We start from the raw sequence: 20,000 nt of genomic DNA on the forward strand, positions 1-20,000 counted from the left end.
CACAAATCTATCAATTTCTTGCCTATAAGCCACTTCGTTGCCATTTGTTATGAGGCCTTGAAGAGCGGTGTCATCTGCAAACTTTATTAAAGGTACACTCAGGTTTTGACTTCTACAGTCATTCGTGTATATTGTGAATAATACAGGGGACAATACACAACCCTGAGGAGCACCAGTATTTGTAGTTATACAGGAAGATTTGTTTTGTCCTAATTGAACATATTGTGCTCTCTCCGTAAGAAATTCGAGCACCCAAGCAATTATATACTTGTTTAAATTCAGACTAGTCAATTTTTGAACAACCAACTGAGGTTGCATTGTATTGAACGCTGAAGAAAAATCTGCAAAAAGCAATCTGCAATAGCTCCTAGCGTGATCTAGATGCCTGTAGATGTTGTTTGTAAACAGCAAAATGGCATCCTCTACGCCACGTCCTGGTTTGTAAGCAAATTGATGACTATCACTCAATGGCATAAACTGATTCCTAATTTTAACAAGAACAAGTTTTTCTAAAGATTTCATGACTATTGAAGTCAGTGCAACAGGTCTGAGATCGTTCATAGTTTCAAGTTTTTCTTTTTTTGGAACAGGAATAATTTTTGAAGTTTTCCAAATTTCAGGGATCGAAACGCATTGGAGGGACCAGTTAAAAATATGTGTATAAATGGGGGAAAGCTGGTGGGCACATTCTTTTAATAGTTTTCCTTTCAATCCATCCGGCCCAGCAGCCTTCCTCTCGTTTAGTTTCGAAAATACGAATCTCGTTTCCTCCTCACTGACCTCAATAGTCATTTCATCTTCCAAAGCCCTGTCTAATTTGTGTTTTTCATTTTCAATATCAAATGTGTTTGCTGTGTCGAAACGTGAATAAAATTTATTTAAAGTTTCAATTTCGATATCTTCTGATATAATCGTGGGCTTTGGATTATAGTTCACAGCAGTTTTAAGCCCCCGCCACGTGTCCCGTATATCCCCAGAAGAAAAGCATTTTTCAATTTTATTTTTGTACTTATCTCTACAACTAGATATTACCCTCTTTATCTCTTTTTGTTTTGTTTTCAGATCTTTTTTGTTTCCACTAGTATAGAGAGTTTTCTTTTGGTTCAATAAAAGTTTTAGATCTTTTGTTATCCAAGGCTTGTTGTTAGGATAATATTTTATTTCTTTTTTACAAGACACTAGCTGTTCACAGAATTTTAAATACTCACTCACACAGTCATTCAGCTCATCCACACTATCACATGATTCGATAAAAACATTCCAGTCAGTGCATTCAAAACAACCACGCAAATCTTCACACACTTCCGTTCCAGATCTGTACACTTTTCTTTACTGGTTTTACACGTTTAAAAACAGGGCGGTAGGTGGGGAGTAGCAAGAGCATGCAGTGGTCAGATAAACCTAATGGGGCACGGGGTAAACATTTATAACTATTTTTAATATTACACAGGAATAAATCTAATGTTTTTTTGTCCCTTGTCTCGCAGTCCACGTATTGATGAAGTCCCGGGAGAGTAAAATCGTTACATTGGTTAAAATCGCCAGAGACCATCAATACGGCATCGGGTGACTTAATTTGAATGTCCTGTATTTCTTTCCTCAAAATATTTTTCGCTGTGGTGTTGTCTGATGATGGTGGAATGTAGACGTTGATGATGATGACATGAGTATATTCCCGGGTAGATAATATGGTCGTGACGAAACAGTAATAAATTCAATATAATCGTCACAATACATTTTCTTTATCTGACAGTTATTGGGGTGGCACCATTTGTTGTTAATATATGTGCACACCCCACCCCCAGTTCGTTTATTTACATTAGTCCGATCTCCTCGAAATAGTGAATATTGTTCAATATTAAAACATGATGATGGTATGTGAGGAGATAGCCAAGTCTCTGTTAACGCTATTATGGAGGCTTGACGATAGTCACTATTAAAACGACACAGTGAAAACAGTTCATCAATTTTATTTTTCAGTGATCTTACATTACCTGTCACTACACAGGGTAAAAATGGACGAAAAGGCCGTCTGTTAAATTTTGTTTTTATTCCTCCTTTTCTCCCCCTCTTTCTTACTATTGGCTCCCCCTACTCACACCCTTTTTATCCCGGTTTTTCCATATGGTCCGCCAGACCTTATATCGGATCTCCGCCGTCCGTATACGAATCCCGCTAGTGGGAAAATATTCGGCACACCCGGCTTTAGTCTCAAACAGCACAGGGACATACTGTCTTACAACACCGGGTGCCAATACGCGGTCTTTGCGAACCTGGATGCAGAGCCCAGCCTGTACTTGCACCGGCGACTAGGCAAGAAGCAACGGCTTAAGCCTTCTCAAAGCTCTGCATATATACGCGGCGGGTGTCGTCTGGGTCCAATTACTCCTGCCTGCCAGGAGTTTGTTCCTACCTACTAGGAGGTTTGGTTCCCACTCCAGATGTACCGTTGGTCCGAGTCACGGGCACTTCCCACCCTCAAAGGAGCTGCCAAGTTCTCACACCTGGGTCTCGTACATCTCCTACCTACTAAGTTTTGCCAAGTACCCACGGTTGAGCCTCGTAGGCCTCCTCCTTCCAGCAGGGTGGTGTCGCGCGCTCTTGTCCCATCGGACCATTGATCCCCAAACCAAAAAGGCAGCAGAAGTTTCTAATGGTGCTCACACTATTATGTTATGACGATCGACCCAATCAGATTTTTGACACTAATTCGTAAAGTTGTTCCATTACAATTATACTGCTGGACGGTTGTCTATAAAAGCCACCAAAGGAGATTTTTCCTCCAGACTGGTCATCATGGCACCACACCTAAACGATTTCAAGGCACGACTGACATGGGCCCGCGCCCAATGAGGACGCCGCTGAAATACAACCAGACCATTGATTTCTTCAGCGCCTACCAGATACAGACAGTGAAATTTTTGTCCTGATAATTCAGCAATTAGTGTCCGAATTTCTATCGACTGATGTTATGTTACTTTCCACCGCTATTAAGACGCCGATTTCGCCTAGTGCAAGGTCCTGTCGGCAAGGCGGCGAGTCGAGGAAGTTGTCAGTAAACAAATATAGATTTGTTTAAGTGCGTTTCCGTTGCAATTAGACCACCGAGACGGCGAGTTTGTATTAGTTGTTCCAGTTTAAACTTTTTATTTATGCTAATTAAACAATGACAATTCGGGTTAATAAACTTGATTCTTGTATTTGTTCCTCCACTATTTCTTAATTGATCGCTGGGCTGATCTATATTGTCTGTGTGTACCTATATTTAATTGTGTGTTTTTTTGTGTAGACTGTCACGATCGTTTTGATTCATAATTAATTATGGGTGTAAGAAAACGGCGACGTTGATATATTATGAGTTGTGATCGATATAATTTGGGACTAGGTCTGTGACCGACGATGGTTCCAAGTGTGCGTTGTTTACGACGACCGCCGCGACTGTCACGTCGTAGTCATTGGTATAAAATTCTTCGTTGCGAATAATAATAATAATAATAATAATAATAATAATAATAATAATAATAATAATAATAATAATAATAATAATAATAGACTTTTATAGAGCGCACGGTGTCCTTAAAAATGAGGCTCTTGGCGCTTTATATCGACACAAAACAATATAGAAAATACATGACATTAAAAAAGATGTTTTCAAGGATTTCTAGAACACACAATGAGTGACAAGGTTAGGATTCTCGGATGCTCTGTGTAATGGTGTTCCATACAGAGGGACGAAAATGAGAAAAGGACTTTGTTCCCGCCTTCGTAAGAATGCGTGAGACAGCCAAACGGGTGGTGTAATTGGAGGAACGTAAAGATCGGGTTGTTGAATACTTCTTTAGGAGTCATGTGAGGTAGGGAGGGGCAGTGTTTCTAGACAACGATAAACTCGGACACATGCTTTGAATTTAATCTTTTTCTCAACAGGCAACCAGTGTAATCTTCGAAGGAGAGGTGCGGCAGAGTCAAACCTCAACCTTCGAAAGACCAATCTGGCAGCATTATTTTGGACCGTCTGCAGCTGCCTGAGCTTATTTTCCGGGTCACCAAATAACAGAGAATTACAGTAACCCAGCTTTGAAAATAAAAGAGAAACAACACATTCTTTGTAACTGCTAATAAACTAGTTTCTTTCTCTCGAACATGCCTTCATTTTTTTTCTTGACGATAGCGTCGTGCATGGGCCAAGGCTCTCTCAGTCACCTTGTCGTTCAGCCAGTGATAACTTATCGCTGGCTGATCGACGAGCAGATTTAGTGCTCTCCTCCGTAGTTTATTTCCTCCATGGTAACAACTGATTTCTTACCAACATAAATTAGGGCTAATCGATTTAGCCAACGTCCCTTCCAGTTCAAGGCTAGAGCTGAAGTAGTCGGAGACCAGGGCCCGTTTTCATGAGCAAGGACTAGATTTAGATATTTACTAGTCTAGTAAATGAGTAGCTAGTCTTAGGCATAAGCGAAGCAAGTGACTACAAATCGATTTTCATGAACGCTTTCTAGTCTCTGACTAGCTAGTCACTTGCCTAGAAGTTGACGTTATTAGGACGGTGACTAATTCGGCTATTTTGTGCGGGTAACCACGCTCTCTTGTACACGACGGCAGGTAAGATACCCGCCTTCATACTTTCAACGCAATAGATTTCCAAAGAGGAATTAACAACACAACCGGTATAGATAATATTTTGTTCTTTTCATATTTTAAGTTACTTTTGTCATGATGAATCAAATCACGTGATATTGCCATTCGACTTCAGGGTTGCCAGTTTGGCATTTTAAATGCCAGATTCCAAAAATCTGGCATTTTAAAAACCGTTTGGCATTTTAAAAAATCATTTGGCATTTGGCATTTTCATTTGGCATTTTCTTTTCTTGTATATTATACTTCAAATGACACCTTTTCTTAATTATTTCTAAACGCGTCATGTTAATGTATTTCTTTTTCATTCTTAAAATCCAACCGTGGTGTAGTGGTTTAGCACTCCACTTAGTAGTCAGTAGGTAAAAAAATTACCCCAACAGGAAATTTAGTATAATTCAAAAAAAAAAAAGAAAAGAAAACACGCAAGCCACCAGGATAGGATAGTAAATTGTCTATCAAAAGTGAGTAGTTTTCTTAGTGGGGGTGGGAGTCAACAGACTTTGGCATTTTTTTTAGTGTTTTGGCATTTTTTGAGTCTTCCCCTGGCATTTTGTTGAAAAATAATCTGGCAACCCTATTCGACTTCCTAGACTACAATGGTTAAACAAAAGAGAAAGTGTGGTCTGATGAACCACATTATTTCAGTCAGTTACAAAGCCAGCAGAATAACTTGTGTCTCCACTTTACTTTCTATTCATTTTTTGGGGTTGTTCTTTGACACACATCCTTCGATTTCAAGTCTCCGGTCACTCGAAACTCACGAGTCGATTAGATTCAGTTTTTTAAATAGTTTTTATTCACAAAAATCTGCACTTTCGGCGATCTTATAGTTTTTAAAAAGCCAGTGTCAATAGCAACAGGACACTTTTTGCCTCTGTCATTCATAACCGACGTATTTTCCTTCCGAATCGAAGCTCTCTAATCTAAAAATAGCTGCTATCTTGTCGACGCTATAATGTATCCTAGTTACTAGTCTCAGTCTAAGCTTTTGAAGTCCTGCCTCAGCAAGTGACAAAAACTTGGCCAAACTTAGTCCGCAGGTGTCGTGATTTTAGTCTGGGATTTGTTTATTCACAAGAAATCAGATTTTTTCAAGTCCTTGACTGAAGTCAGAGATAGTCCGCGTTCATGAAAACGGCCCCAGAAAATGCTAGTAAGAACCAATTTCAGTCACTTACTTCGCTCAGCTTAAGACTAGAAAATCTTTTACAAGGCAAGCAAAGTACTAAAGTTGGTAACTTTACGTAAAGAATGTTGTCGTTGAATTCTGTTAGGCAGAAGGACTTGGAATTCCGGTTAGATTCACTGCAGCATCTACTTCTCTTAAAGAGATGTAGTCAGGTGAGTGTTCATTTGATTACCGATTAAATGAAAATTAAGTTTATTGTAAAACATAACATCGAAGTTAAGTTTATCTATCAATATACTCAACTGTCCTCTCACATCGTTACCCGACCGTCTTTTCCTTCGCGAAGATTCGACCTCCGCTCAAATACCTTGCCTTACAACAGGGTATTCTTGAAGTCCCCATCTTTCTACAGAAGCCAGAAGCAATGAATCAATAAAAGAATTACTTACGGGTGTCTTTGGACGTGCAGACTTGGGTTGTGATTGCTGCATTGCTTCCATTTGAGATTTGGCAGACGACACCTCAGCTGAGATTTTACTGTATTTTTCCTCTAATTCAGAAAGCTGAAATACAATTGGGATATATTTTAGCAAATGTGACAACAGAGGTGAATACTTTTTGATTGTAGATTGCGACAACAAACGACAGATTATAAAGCGATTAGGAATAGTTGAGATACATTTGACACCCTTGTTAAAAGTGAATAATCCCCCATTTTTAGCTGACATTTAAATTTATTGTTGTGTTCATTGATTGAAAGAAAGAACAGTTTGCTCGTTAGATAAATCTCTCTACACTCCATTTAAAGTTATCAAAAATATAGAAAAAAATCGGACAAACGCGTAGGGAAATGGTGTGTCAAAATCTTTATACAGATGGATTGGGTACCATTTGTCTCTCTCTCCAGCCTAAATCGATCAAATTGCCGCGAATATACTACTTCACAAACAGGAAAGGAAGTACTAAGTGAGCTTTTCCGGGATGAGTTCCTTACAAGTGGAAAAACTGGACATGAATTCCTAGGCCTGACTCGATTATTGGGTTAAAAAAACAATGGCACGTTAAGTGGTTTATGCCATTGAGCAATGCCATTTTTCTTTACTTCAACAAAGATTCAACAAATCTCATTTCTCATGCATTGCAGATTTTCTGTGTAAATCATCTCACTGATCTTTTTATGAGCGTAACAAAGATCGTCGCAATTGTGAGATGGGTTCTCAATATGTAATCATCATGCCGATGACAGCAAGCCAAATTAACGACTCGTAATGATTCTGGAGACTTTTTTCTCTTCCACGTGCGTATGAATTAATCACACTTTTTGGGGAAAACAATGACAACAAAGAATGGCCATAAACAATACATGCACACTATTTTAAAGTAAATTTTAACAATCCTGTGACAGCTCTATGGGATGAGATAATGCATTGCAATTCCATCCGATAGAATCGGGATAATTTTTCCATGAGTAAAAAACTTAGCCCTTTGTTACTACTTTGCGGCTCTGCACTGTTGCTGACGCCTGGGTTATCTCGTTATTTTCTCGAAATAGCAGCAAAAGAAAAAAATTCCCATGAGTATGAATTAAGGGAATTAGACATTTGCCGTTAGCAACTAATTTCATCATCACAGTTCCTCTATTTAACAGTCCTCTAAAAATAGTTATAAAACCCCAGGGGCCACATGAGACGAAAAAAAGTCATAAGACAATTCATGACATGAAGACCATAATTCTATTTTCTAAGATAACATATGAGATATGTGTTCATAGTAAATATTTTCATCTCTTTGAGCATGAAAGAGATGTGCATTGATTTTGGATAATATTATATACAGATAGGTCAATCCAGACAACAATATTATCATCAAAAATATTATTACTCACTTGCTTTTCTGCTTCAATTCTCAATTTCCTCTCGGAGTTTAATTCCACTTCCTGAAATTAAAAAAGAAACAAAGAAAAAAAAAAGACAATTGAAAGAAAAAAAAGTAATCACATGCGACAAGTAGCAATGGTTAATTTGATAGATCGTATTTATTTTATATCATTAATAGCTGTCGTGCAAAGCTATACTTGATTTGTTACGTAATCTTAAATGCAAGGCGATAAACATTTAATTCTTTCCGTGTGAAAAGAGATTATGCGATTTTTGATTGAATGTTACAATGTAAACATGGCTGCACTGTTTTACGAGAATGATCATGATACGTATGATCTACTAAACCTCTCTTTTCTCAATTTTGGGCAAGAAAAAGCATTAGTTATCATCCATGAACAGAAAAATGTTTGCCAGCTTTATCTACAATACGAAACTTACCAGTTTCTTAAGTTTAACTGTCAGTTCTTCAATCTTTTGATCTTTATTTTCATCTGCTTTGACAGCTTTAGACGTTCTTTGCGGCTTCAGCCAATCTAGCGGTTGAAGTGATATAGAATACAAAATATATATGGAAGCAACTGATCGCTTTGAAATAGGGAGAATAAGAAAAAAAAAAGTGTGAATTACGAATTTTAGCAGGCAGAACTGGTGAGCATTTTAGTTATCCTCGTACCAGAAATACCATAGTTGGCTGTGAGTTCCAAGATTAAAATAAGATTCAAATTTATCTTCCAGATCCTTTACATCGTGTACTATTTTTAATAAAGATGATATAACCCTCTCCTGACGAACCATGGGAGAAAATCGTCATATTATTCGTTATGATGCAACCGACAGTTCTGATTTCTCTTCTACGTCACAAAATGTAAAGAAATGCTTTGATTACAGCTATAAATACTACACACTGTGTTGAAGAGCTCATTTTGCCGAACAAGATTAAGTAAGAAAAGTCTATTTTTGTGTTGGGTGGGTGTGAATTCTTGGGAAAAATTCTAAAAATGGCTGGTAAGGGGGAGAGTTAAAAATACGTGGCGTCGCCCACTATCACTGTACAACATAATTCAGCGCTATGTCAAAATATTGTAATGAATGCTCACAAAATCGAGGACCCTTTGGTTGGGTTGGTAGGTATATACTGGATATGGAAATATTATTATCACTTCTATAACAACATTGGTCATGATGAATGCTGACCCTATGGTGGTCATATCATTACATTACCCGGTAGGCCGCATGACCTTGGATCTCTCTGTGATCCATTGTTGGTTACAAAAGACATGCGCCGACAAAACTATTTGTATTTATTTTTATGAATCCGTCAGATAGATTTAAATAAACTTTGAATCCAACAATTTTAACTTGTTCGTTGAATAAACAATTGGTAAATCGGTTAACATGCTATGTAAAACAAGTGATAACTTGTACGGTACTATGTGAATATTATTGGGTAATCTGCATTCAATCAGATTTTATCTCATTAAAAAAAGATAAGAAATATGGACAGAGTGAAAAGCATCTCTAAATTTTACGCAATATTTTTCAGTATATTGACTTTACTCCTCTGAAAATAAGCCAATGGTATTCTGTGAGAATGTTTATGAGAAATGCTTAGGTCAACAGCACACGTGGACACATTAATTTGATGATTACATATTACATTTAAAAATGATTTGACAAAGCCAAAAATCTAAAATAGCATCACAGTATCCCCACAACCTGCAGAGAAGATGAATAATAATAATAATAATAATAATAATAATAATAATAATAATAATAATAATAATAATAATAATAATAATAATAATAATAATAATAATAATAATAATAAGATGTATGAAATAACAATTGGCCTTTATGTGCCATGCTGGGGGTAACAAATAAAGCAATGCAAAGCGCGTGTAGCATGTTATAATATTAGCTATCTATACATTAGCTCCTTTCTGTTTCAATATTTCCTATTGTCTCAAAACCAGGGTGGACAACAAGCCCATAATTGCCCACGATATCAGACCTGCAAAATTATATACGTCGCTCAAAACGGAATGTCAGGGTTTAGAAGCTTAACCTTCTCCTTACCAACTATAGAAAATCATCACATTCGTTACTAAACAACCAACATTTTTCTCATTCAGAGTTCTTTTCTGCATCACACAATTTGAAGAATATTTTGTTATAGTTATAAGTGAGCCCTACTAAACAAAATATACAGCATGTCCTTATTCCCTTTGAGTTAGAGTTTTACAATTTTATTTTATGTTGTGTGATAAAGACGTTTTGAGGAAAATCCGGAAAATGGTCAGTAAGGAGAGAGTTAAAATATAAATTGTAGTAGAAATATGAGACTTAAATCAAGTTGTTTTGTTTTAATGAGAAGAATAAAATAATTTTTTTTTAATTGGGAAAGAGTCAAATTAATATATTTCTTATCATTATGATTTTTCAGCAGTTTGTTCATCATGACTTAATACCGTTACCATGCGGTAGGCCACAAATGAAAGGTCGAAGCAGTCGTGAATCTTGAATCAACCTTCTGATCGTGCGGGCGTGAGATACCCGATGATTTACTGTCATTTTTAGAAATAATATTATCTTTCATGTTTATTTGCTAGTGGATGTTGATAAATGTAGTACTCGGTATGTATCATTCATTCGCCAGATATGATTTAGGGGTTTTGGTACCTAATAGAAATGCGATAGATTATGACCATAAAACTGGTATTCAATGTGTGTCGTCATTTAGAGACTTAAGGCATGTGGGGTTAATCTTGTTTTCCATGACGTTAACTGAACAATAACAATCACTAAACACCTTTAAAACAACCAAAAAAGAAAGGTAATCCGCCTTATTCATTCCTTAGTTGAAAATTGTCGTTAGGATCTATTTCAAAGGAAGACTAAAACAGCTCGTGCGTCTGCCGCTGTGCAGCGCTAAAAAGTGAGTTAGGGAGAGATGGAAGGTTCAAGGCCTTACAGAGGGTGGGAAATAAAATTCGGTACCCCTTAGGTTTCAAATACAAAGACCATATCGGTCAGCTACACAGCTCTCCACACTATAGGATATATTTTGGGAGGGATCAATTATTTCATTTTAATACAACAAAGAGACATACATTTCTTATTGTCTACGTCTGATTAAAAATCGGTTATCAGTGTCACATAACCATAAGGATTGTTAATAAGGAAAGGGGAGGAAGAGCTAAATATGATTGAGTAAACAGTAAAATATTGTTATTTAAACTGGCTAAATATTATTAACATTAATGCTGGCTAAATATTATTAACATTAATTAAAAAACAAAAACAAAAACAGGACAGAATCCTTAAGAATAACATCAATCAAACAAAAAGGTCTCGCTTTTCATGAAATCAAACCCTGTAATCACGAGATTATTTCTGATAAAACAATAGCCATTACTAAAATATCTGAGAGCTGCTTCAAGACATCGATTCCCACGTATACTGCATCAAAGACATGAACATCAACACCAAACATAAGAATAGAAGTCTTTGGCGCACCGTTTTTCGCTGTCTCTGTCCGAAAAAAATGTAATATCGCCGAACAGGCGCCATGTCCCGTCCTACATGTTAGTGTTGCAGGGGCCCTTGTAAAGCGCTTTAACCACATTTAGTGGATATTACGCGATATAAAAGTTCAATTTTTTTTATGTCCAGTTAGTTCTACTTTAACATGTTCATGTTGTAATGGTATCGGATTAAATCATTACAAATTTTGACTATAAAAAGAAGAAAAATCTAATGCATAATTCCAGTAGACAAGATCACCCCATTTATACAAATCTGATTTCCGCATAATTTCATGTTAGATTTTAATATAACCGATGCTTCCGTATCACAGTTCAATGTTGGCATTCCAATAGTTACTATTTAAGTATTATTGATTTAGAGTTGAAAAGATATAGAGTATTGGTTAACTGAATTAAAAAATGTCAAAACAGTCAAAGAAAAGATGGTTCATTATGCGAGGCTATATAAATGTTTATTTTAGTGAAAATGGAGTTTTATTACTGGTTAAAATGGCTAAGTTTTGTTTACATTTCATCAGCTTGAAGTTAGTCAGTGTGGGTATTATTTTTTGCCATCAAAATGTTGAAAAGAAAACCCCAACCTTTAATAGATTGAAGTGGTAATTGATTTCAAAACGCCAACAATATATCTACTATCTTAAGATTTTATCCGTTAATAATAGCGATAGTAGATAAAAAATACACGGCATGAGATGAAATAAGATTCGACTTTTCATGAAAGCTAAGACAATAACTTTCTATTCCCTCGTCCAGTCTCTTCCAGTCAAAAGATGTCTTTTTCGGATGTGGAAAAAACTTCTTATATAGCCGGTCCATCCAGCTATAGTTACCCTTAGCGTCAAAGAGACAATGGCATTTGTTTTCTACCCTTTAGACACTACATACGTCAATATAAACGTAGCATCCACGAGATCCAACAACAGCAACCCAATCACTGATAGATGAAGACATAGGTTAGAAAATATTTCGACCGAAGACCAAAGACGGTTTCTTTACTTTGCCTATAAGGGGAGTGCTGTATTAAATGAGCTATCGGGACCCATATTGGGATATGTGATGTGTTATCATAACACACGACTTATTCCATATTCTGGTAATATATGGAATGGAAAGGCTGCATTCAAGCACAGATTATATAAGTAAAAGTATAAAGCAAATAAATGTTGCCTGAGGCCTGGACTTAGATGTAAAATTAAATTAGAAGATAGAAGCTACATGTTTAAAGTAAATTTTATTTTGTAAAAGTGTTATCACTCAAAGTGTCCATCATCGGGATGCACTCTTAATGACCAGAATGCAAGATTGGTCGGTCATTCAATTCTGAAATGTATGCGAAAGACTTGAAAAGTAAATTGGGAATTAAAGGAAACTAATAAATCATTATTTTTAATCACCATGTTAAACATGGCTTATTCTTTGGAGTGAAATGTTTGTTAAAATAGTATAGGAAAGTTTATAAACGTAGCCTCGTGTCTATATTGTAGTTAGCAAATGAATCATTAACCAAGCTGTAAGATTCGAGGAAATGAAAATAAATGTCTGAAAAGTAGATTAATACACTGAAGGCAGTAAAGAGTTTTTTACTCTCCTTTTCCCCACACTATACTGAGAAAAAAAAGGGATACCTGAATCTGAAAATTAAAACAGATAAAATATGGCAAGATAAAAACACAATATCGTGACATGCAATGATAAGGTAAGAATTAAAAAAAACAAAAACAAAACAAAACATCATTATTCTTGTAGCCAGTCAGTAACAGACGATGACAGCAATAGTCCTTTCAGCACTTCTATCATCTGACATTTTAAAGATGTCTCTGTCTGGTCCTAATAATATTCAATTCTGTTTCATATAAAATGTCATCATCATCATCATCATCATCATCATCATCATCATCATCATCATCATCATCATCATCATCATCATCGTCATCATCATCATCATCATCATCATCATCATCATCATCATCATCATCATCTTCAAATTTCAACAAGTCTTCTTCATGCAATATTACCATATCAACAAATATTAAAACTGGCGACGAGGTAATGGCTTATTCCGGGTTGTTCGGCTCACTTGAACCGTGTGACAGGGTTTCTCCTTTCCCCGACTATAAAGAAAGACTAGACTTTTACTTCGAGGCGAATGAAGTCGTGAGTGAAGAGAAGAGACGTGCAATTCTTCTATCATCGATTGGACATAAAATTTCAGTATTATTAAAGATTTATGTTATCCAGCTACGCCTCGCTCAAAATCCTATACAGAACTTTGTGACATCCTATCGTCCCATTTCAATCCCAAACCTTCAACGCAAAAAGTTTGAATCACACATACGAGAAGTTGGCGAGTCTACCAGATTTTGTGATATCTTTGCGATGAATTCGACAGAGGGTGCAAAGGAAATTTGTTGTTAACAAAATACACCATTCGCTTAATATTCTGGTGTCAGCAGGCAGACCTACTAAATCTTCATCTATTTCTGCATCTACGCAGAACAATTCATCATGCCAAGGCTGCGGGGGCAATCATCTTCGATCACAGCGCAAATTTCGACAAGCAAAATGTTTATCTTGCAACACCGTAGGTCATATTTCAAAAGTCTGCCAACGGGTTAAAAACGAACCGTTCAAAAAGAGCAGACAAGTGTGCGTGATATCTAGACAATATCTATATCAGTGGCAAAAACAAGAAGGAACATTTGGAAAATTTAGACAAAGTACTGACAATTTTGGAAAATAAAGGATTAAATCTCCGCACGGAAAAGTATCAGCTTATGAAACGAAGCATACAATTTTTGGGATATACATTATCTACTGAAGGAGTTCAGTCACTAGATGACAAAATTAAAGCAATTCAACTGGCACCAGCACGGAAAAATCCAAGTCAACTTAAGTCTTATTTAAATTTAGGACTGGTAAATTACTACACCGCTTTCACTGACAATCTTTCATCAAAGATTTACCCCCTATATCAGTTGCTTCAAAGGAACACAAGGTCGCACTGGTTCGATGTGCACCAAACCTGCTTTGAATAATCCCATCCTCGTCGCCAGTTGTAATATTTGTTGATATGGTAATATTACATGAAGAAGATGTTGAAATTTGAAGTAACAATAAACAAACGTTATTGAAGAATCATAGACAAACGGCCATGTTTAGGTTCATTCATAGAAGTGTTAAAAAAGGGAAGAAGATCAGTGCGCACCAATCCGCACGGGTGAATAATGCCCCAGTACAATTGAACACTTTAAACAATAGCAATATAAATACCTTACATCCATCATCATCATCATCATCATCATCATCATCATCATCATCATCATCATCATCATCATCATCATCATTATCATCCTCCTCTCCCTCCTCCTCCTCTCCCTCCTCCTCCTCCTCCTCCTCCTCCTCCTCCTTCTCATCATCATCATCATCATCATCATCATCATCGTCGTCGTCGTCGTAGTCGTCGTCGTCGTCATCATCATCATCATCATCATCATCATCTGCATCATCATCGTCGTCGTAGTCGTCGTCATCATCATCATCATCATCATCATCATCAACATCATCATCGCCATCATCATCGCCATCATCATCATCATCATCATCATCATCATCATCATCATCATCATCATCATCCTCATCATCATCATCATCAACAGCAGCAGCATTATTCTTCCACGCTTTAACACGAAGGATACAAAATTATGAAAAGTGTATAGATATGATGTTCTATGGAAACCATAAAGTTTTAATGGTTTTTCTCTAGATATCTTGCCTGTAATAGTTTTCTTTGAATTTCCAACAGTTTTATTGTTTGTTTTGTTTTTCAAAGGAAAAGAAAATAACTTCTAATCGTTGAAGATTAAACAGAACAAAATCAGCGTATACTTAATCAGTAAGATAGCTCTTTTATGTCATACCATAACAAGGTAACAAGAACCTCGTCATGGTCCTATTTTTAATAATACTGTGTTCAAAGTTTTATCAATAATACGAGCAGTATTGAGCTTGATGAAAACACATCTTTCCCTACATTGTGAATTTAATTTGCGTTCACTAAATAATATATTATCTTCACTTAAAACTACAAATTCGACTCTTACCATCCCCTTCCAACATCAAGTAAGTCCCAATGCATTCGTCAGGGTTGTAGTTACAGGCGCGGAGCAAAGCCAGGATATCTGCTCGGTCGTTCCAGTTTGGCAGAGCATCCTGAAAAGATATGACAGTATTGGATTTGCGATATCATCTTCAACATTACTATAATTAGTATCATCATCATCATCATCATCATTATCATCATCATCATCATCATCATCATCATCATCATCATCATCATCATCATCATCATTTGTTAGTCCATTTTACAAGTCAAACAAATGGCCTTGAGTAATACCTACCTCTACATGGTCAACCATTTGCTTCACTAGATGATGATGCAGTTCCCATCCAATAGGAAGTCGCAGCCATTTGCCGGTGGGACGGTCAAAGAAAAAGTGGACGTAATGCCGCTCCTGCAATTTGAAATTATTCCATTAATTTTATATTATGGCATATAAATTGATCACCACTCCTATATTATAGTTAACAAAATTATGTGTAATGGTGATACAAAACATTGCAAACTGCCTCTGTATTATTGTAGTTTGTATGAACATTAAGATATTTCAAGAGATTGCTTGTCACCTTCGAACGTCATAAATGTACTAGATATAAATTCTTGTGCAAAGCAGTCGGATCAGGATTGACTACAAGACATGTCTGTGGTAAACCTTTGACATAGAGCATAAGGCGGGATAACTATAATACCCTAATAAGACAGCGGTTAAAAGACGTAGAACTGGATTTACATAGTTACATTAATTATTCTATCTATTCTCAAAATTATTTTTGTATTTATTTCTAAAAAAGTTAAAACTGCTTGAAATTTGCAGTAGGCTCTTTGAATAGAATTTTTTTCTTCATTCCTCTCGAAGGGGAAATTTATCTTTAAGGTCTCATTCAAGGCAAAACTGGAATAACTTAGGCATTAGCCGTAGTGCAGTGTCCCCCTCCATTGTGTGATATAACCCAATTCGAGTTATTTCTCGACAAAAATGTTATATACAACTGTTCCTAACCGGCAAAAAATAAATCATGTATGTCGAAGCTCACTTTGAGCAAAAAATCTTTACGAAAACTTAATTCTTTAGTTTCAATAAATTAACAATTGGGATTAGTTAATAAAAAAATAAAATAAATAAAATAAAATTCCCTTTATTAATCCCCAAGGGGAAATTTGTCTTTAGGGTCTATTCCAAGGGAAGACTGGAATAACCCAGGCGTCAGCCGCAGAGCAGCGCCGCAAAGTGAGCTAGGGCGAGGTGACTTGCTCAAGGCCACACAACGCAGCGGCGGGTGATTGAACTCGGTACCTTTCGGGTAGGAAGCAAAGACGCTGCCCCTTACTGTTATTTGTATGTTATTTTACTTAAATACTTTGCTAGGAATTATGCTTATGTTAATATTTTTTTTTTAAAACCCATTCATTTCTACTTTCACTCCTTTTTTATGACCCTGACAATCACTATCTTGATTCAACTGATTCGATTTTCTAACAAAAGGAAACACTCGAAATATACGAATTGTCCTGCTAATTTATGTGTAAAATTCAATATTTTTATTTTCTGGCAACATTGGTCAGTTTTAGCCAACACAAGGCTAAAAGCGATAAAAAATCCATTAATTAATCTTTTGGCAAACGACCGGAAAAGTCATTCGGACACAGTTGGCCGACGGCTCCATAATTTTCTATACTGAGCAGATTGAGGGGACAGAGATTGGGAATTGGAACATGTGACAAAATAGAAAGAAAGAGAAAGAACGAAAAAAAAGAGAGAGAGAGAGAGAGAGAGAGAGAGAGAGAGAGAGAGAGAGAGAGAGAGAGAGAGAGAGAGAGAGAGAGACCTACCTCCATGAGATAGGTTTCAACCCGCCCTCTCTTAGGATGTTTTAGGTATCCTTCACGATCATCGTGGTCGCCTTGGCTTGACCCCTGACCTCCACGTTTATCTTCCTGGCCCTGTTGTGACGATTTCTGGATGAGGAAAGCATGTAATGATTAGAGTAAGTAGTAGAAATGACAATAATTCATCGAACATAAAAAACAACAAATGCCAGTGATGGTGGGTACATTTGAATTATAGCTGAATATTATGACAGCCAATGTTTTAGCATGAAATAAAACTTCACCTTGTTTTGTTGGTTGTCATCGATGGGCACCAGACGTCCCTCAGTCAGCCATCGCTCTGGGAATGGTTGCCACTCCTGTAGAGAATGAGGAAAAAGCATTATTATTATTATTATTATTATTATTATTATTATTATTATTATTATTATTGTTATTATTATTATTATTATTATTATTATTATTATTATTTTTATCATTATAATTATTTTTATCATTTTAAATTATCATTATTATTGTCATTATTATTATCATTTTCATTACCATTAGTCTTATTATCATCATTATCATGACCTTTGATATTATTATTATTATTATTATTATTATTATTATTATTATTATTATTATTATTATTATTATTATCATTACGTTCCATCATAAATATCCAAAGGTTGAACCGCAACAAACCATATAATTGTTGGCTGGATTAGATGAATGAGTTTAGATCGCTCCCACCGTAACTACAAAAGTACCACGTGAACAACTTACATGTGAGTGCCAATCATCAAGGTAATATCTCCTGCCACCCCTCACGGCACAGATGAATTCTCTCCCATTGTTGTGCATGAATGTCTCGAATATAACATCTTCATCCTGAAATATATTGGGAATTGAATCTTTACCGTTATTATCTCCTTATCACTAAAAATATAAAAATATGTATGTATGAGTTGCACATACGGTCACAGGGAATCCACATATTGGAACCAAGCACGTCTGTTCCTGGCTAGTCACAGTATGTACGTTATAAAGTAAGGGAATGTGTTAATTTCACGATGGTCAATGAAATTAACAACGCTCCATTTATTCCCCTGGTTTGTTCATACAAAACATCCATTTTTGGAATAAAAATATTCACCTCTATGACTGTTTGAAAAAAAACAACAACTCACATACTCAAAACAACAAAAAGTTTACAGTAATGGTATGATATAGCAATTTAAATTATTCCTTTATATATCTATTGAAAGTAGTATGGATTACCTCTAAACGATTTTAAACCTGCTAAAAATAAAAGTCTCTCTCCCTATCATGAATACAAAAAAAAAAAACAAAAAATAAACAAACAAAAAAAAAACAAAAAACAAAAAACAAAAACAAAACCAAAAAAACAAAACAACAACAACGAAATAAATTAATAAACCCAAAAATACAACAACAACCCCCCCCCCCCCCCCAAACATCTATTTGTTAATAAGATAAATTGGCTTAAAAATCATCTAAATAATGATGAAGTAATCCCCCCCCCCCCCCCCCAGAAAACCGCTGCCCATTTATTTCAAGCTGTATTACAATATGAGGCGATGAGAATAAAGATTGTTGTGTATTTTTGGTACGATTATACGGTTTTTCTTATCCATATTCCTGAAGAATAGGGCTGTAAGGGTTTATTGATCAAGGTGTCCAAACAATATATTCTTTTTTTTCTCTGTGTAACCGACAAACCGGAAAGAAAACAACGATTCGATATGAACAATTAATCAATACAGCCAACCCTCAACTACACTAACCATAAGCTATCATTATTCGTACTTTTTCATGCAAGCTTCCAATAAATCGATACGTTCGATCAATTCCAATGATATTAGGAACAAACGAGCAAAATCGATGCCTTCGTATCATGGCCGTCTATGGTATACTATAGAAAGCCATGCCTCGTTTCCATTCCAGAACAGTGAAACGAAAGTTCCTTACTTCTATTATATGGCGGGGGAACATCTGTTAGAAAAAGGCACTGAGCAACTCGCGTTTTATACCCATACGTCATTCGCATTTACGACTTTCTCTTTAACTCACAGGTGTCTCGAATCAAAGGCCATATTTTTCTTAAGAAGTAAATTTGCTCATGGTCATAAGCGGATACGGTTTAACCAAACAAAAGCGAAATGGACATTTACCTCATACCGTGTCATGATCGAAAAAGCCCACCCTTTATTTTTTTGACAGCAGAACTAATCGACAATATGTGTGTGCGCGCACGTGTGTGTGTGTGTGTGTGTGTGTATATATATATATATATATATATATGTGTGTGTGTGTGTGTGATTGTGATTGTGCGTGTCTTTCATTGTCACGATGGAAACGGTAACCATCATAAATGTCTGTTTGTCTATATTCTCGACTCTACAGTCATAAAATCTCAAAGACCACTTTCCCTTACGTTATAAAAATATTATAATATTTTGATGAACTAAGCAGAAATGCGTCTGTGCACGGGGGTTGGAGCATCTGTATTAGATATCGGTGTTATAGATGGCATTCCATTGAAGACCGTAAAAGCTGAATTGGTAGATAATTAGACCTACAAAGGGAAAGGCATCGCCCATGGGTTGGACAACTGTGTCCTTAATGTCTGGTGGATAGTGTTTTGTAAAGCCTAGCCTCCTACCCAAAGGGATGCAAGCAATTATCATCACTGTACTTTAATACAGAACTTTGTAAACTCCGGTTCTGGTTCTTAAAGGAACTTTCTCTTTCTTTATATTACGTTTCTTGCACCAATGCTAGCACCCCAGATATTCATTTAATCCAACGTCGAGTGAATATACTCTATAATTATAATTTTATACCTGATGACCGTT

General features: G+C 36.1%; 1 protein-coding gene across 1 annotated transcript in view; it reads right to left on the reverse strand.

Moving 5' to 3' along the window:
- The window catches only part of LOC144975000 (uncharacterized), an 82,603-nt gene that overhangs the window by 49,429 nt on the left and 13,174 nt on the right, over positions 1–20,000 (reverse strand). The window contains exons 3-11 of the mRNA XM_078918640.1: positions 19,989–20,000; positions 17,908–18,012; positions 17,424–17,498; positions 17,143–17,268; positions 15,593–15,706; positions 15,296–15,404; positions 8,089–8,183; positions 7,656–7,706; positions 6,220–6,333 (exon numbers count right to left, since the gene is read on the reverse strand). The exon at positions 19,989–20,000 is cut by the window's right edge and continues 146 nt beyond it. Of these exons, the coding sequence (XP_078774766.1) occupies positions 6,220–6,333; positions 7,656–7,706; positions 8,089–8,183; positions 15,296–15,404; positions 15,593–15,706; positions 17,143–17,268; positions 17,424–17,498; positions 17,908–18,012; positions 19,989–20,000 (801 nt within the window). The remainder of the gene's footprint in view (positions 1–6,219; positions 6,334–7,655; positions 7,707–8,088; positions 8,184–15,295; positions 15,405–15,592; positions 15,707–17,142; positions 17,269–17,423; positions 17,499–17,907; positions 18,013–19,988) is intronic.

This window comes from Berghia stephanieae, chromosome 6, assembly GCF_034508935.2.
Source record: "Berghia stephanieae isolate SIO BIC M18660-M18661 chromosome 6, UCSD_Bste_1.3, whole genome shotgun sequence".
In the NCBI taxonomy this organism is placed as follows: Eukaryota; Metazoa; Mollusca; class Gastropoda; order Nudibranchia; family Aeolidiidae; genus Berghia; species Berghia stephanieae.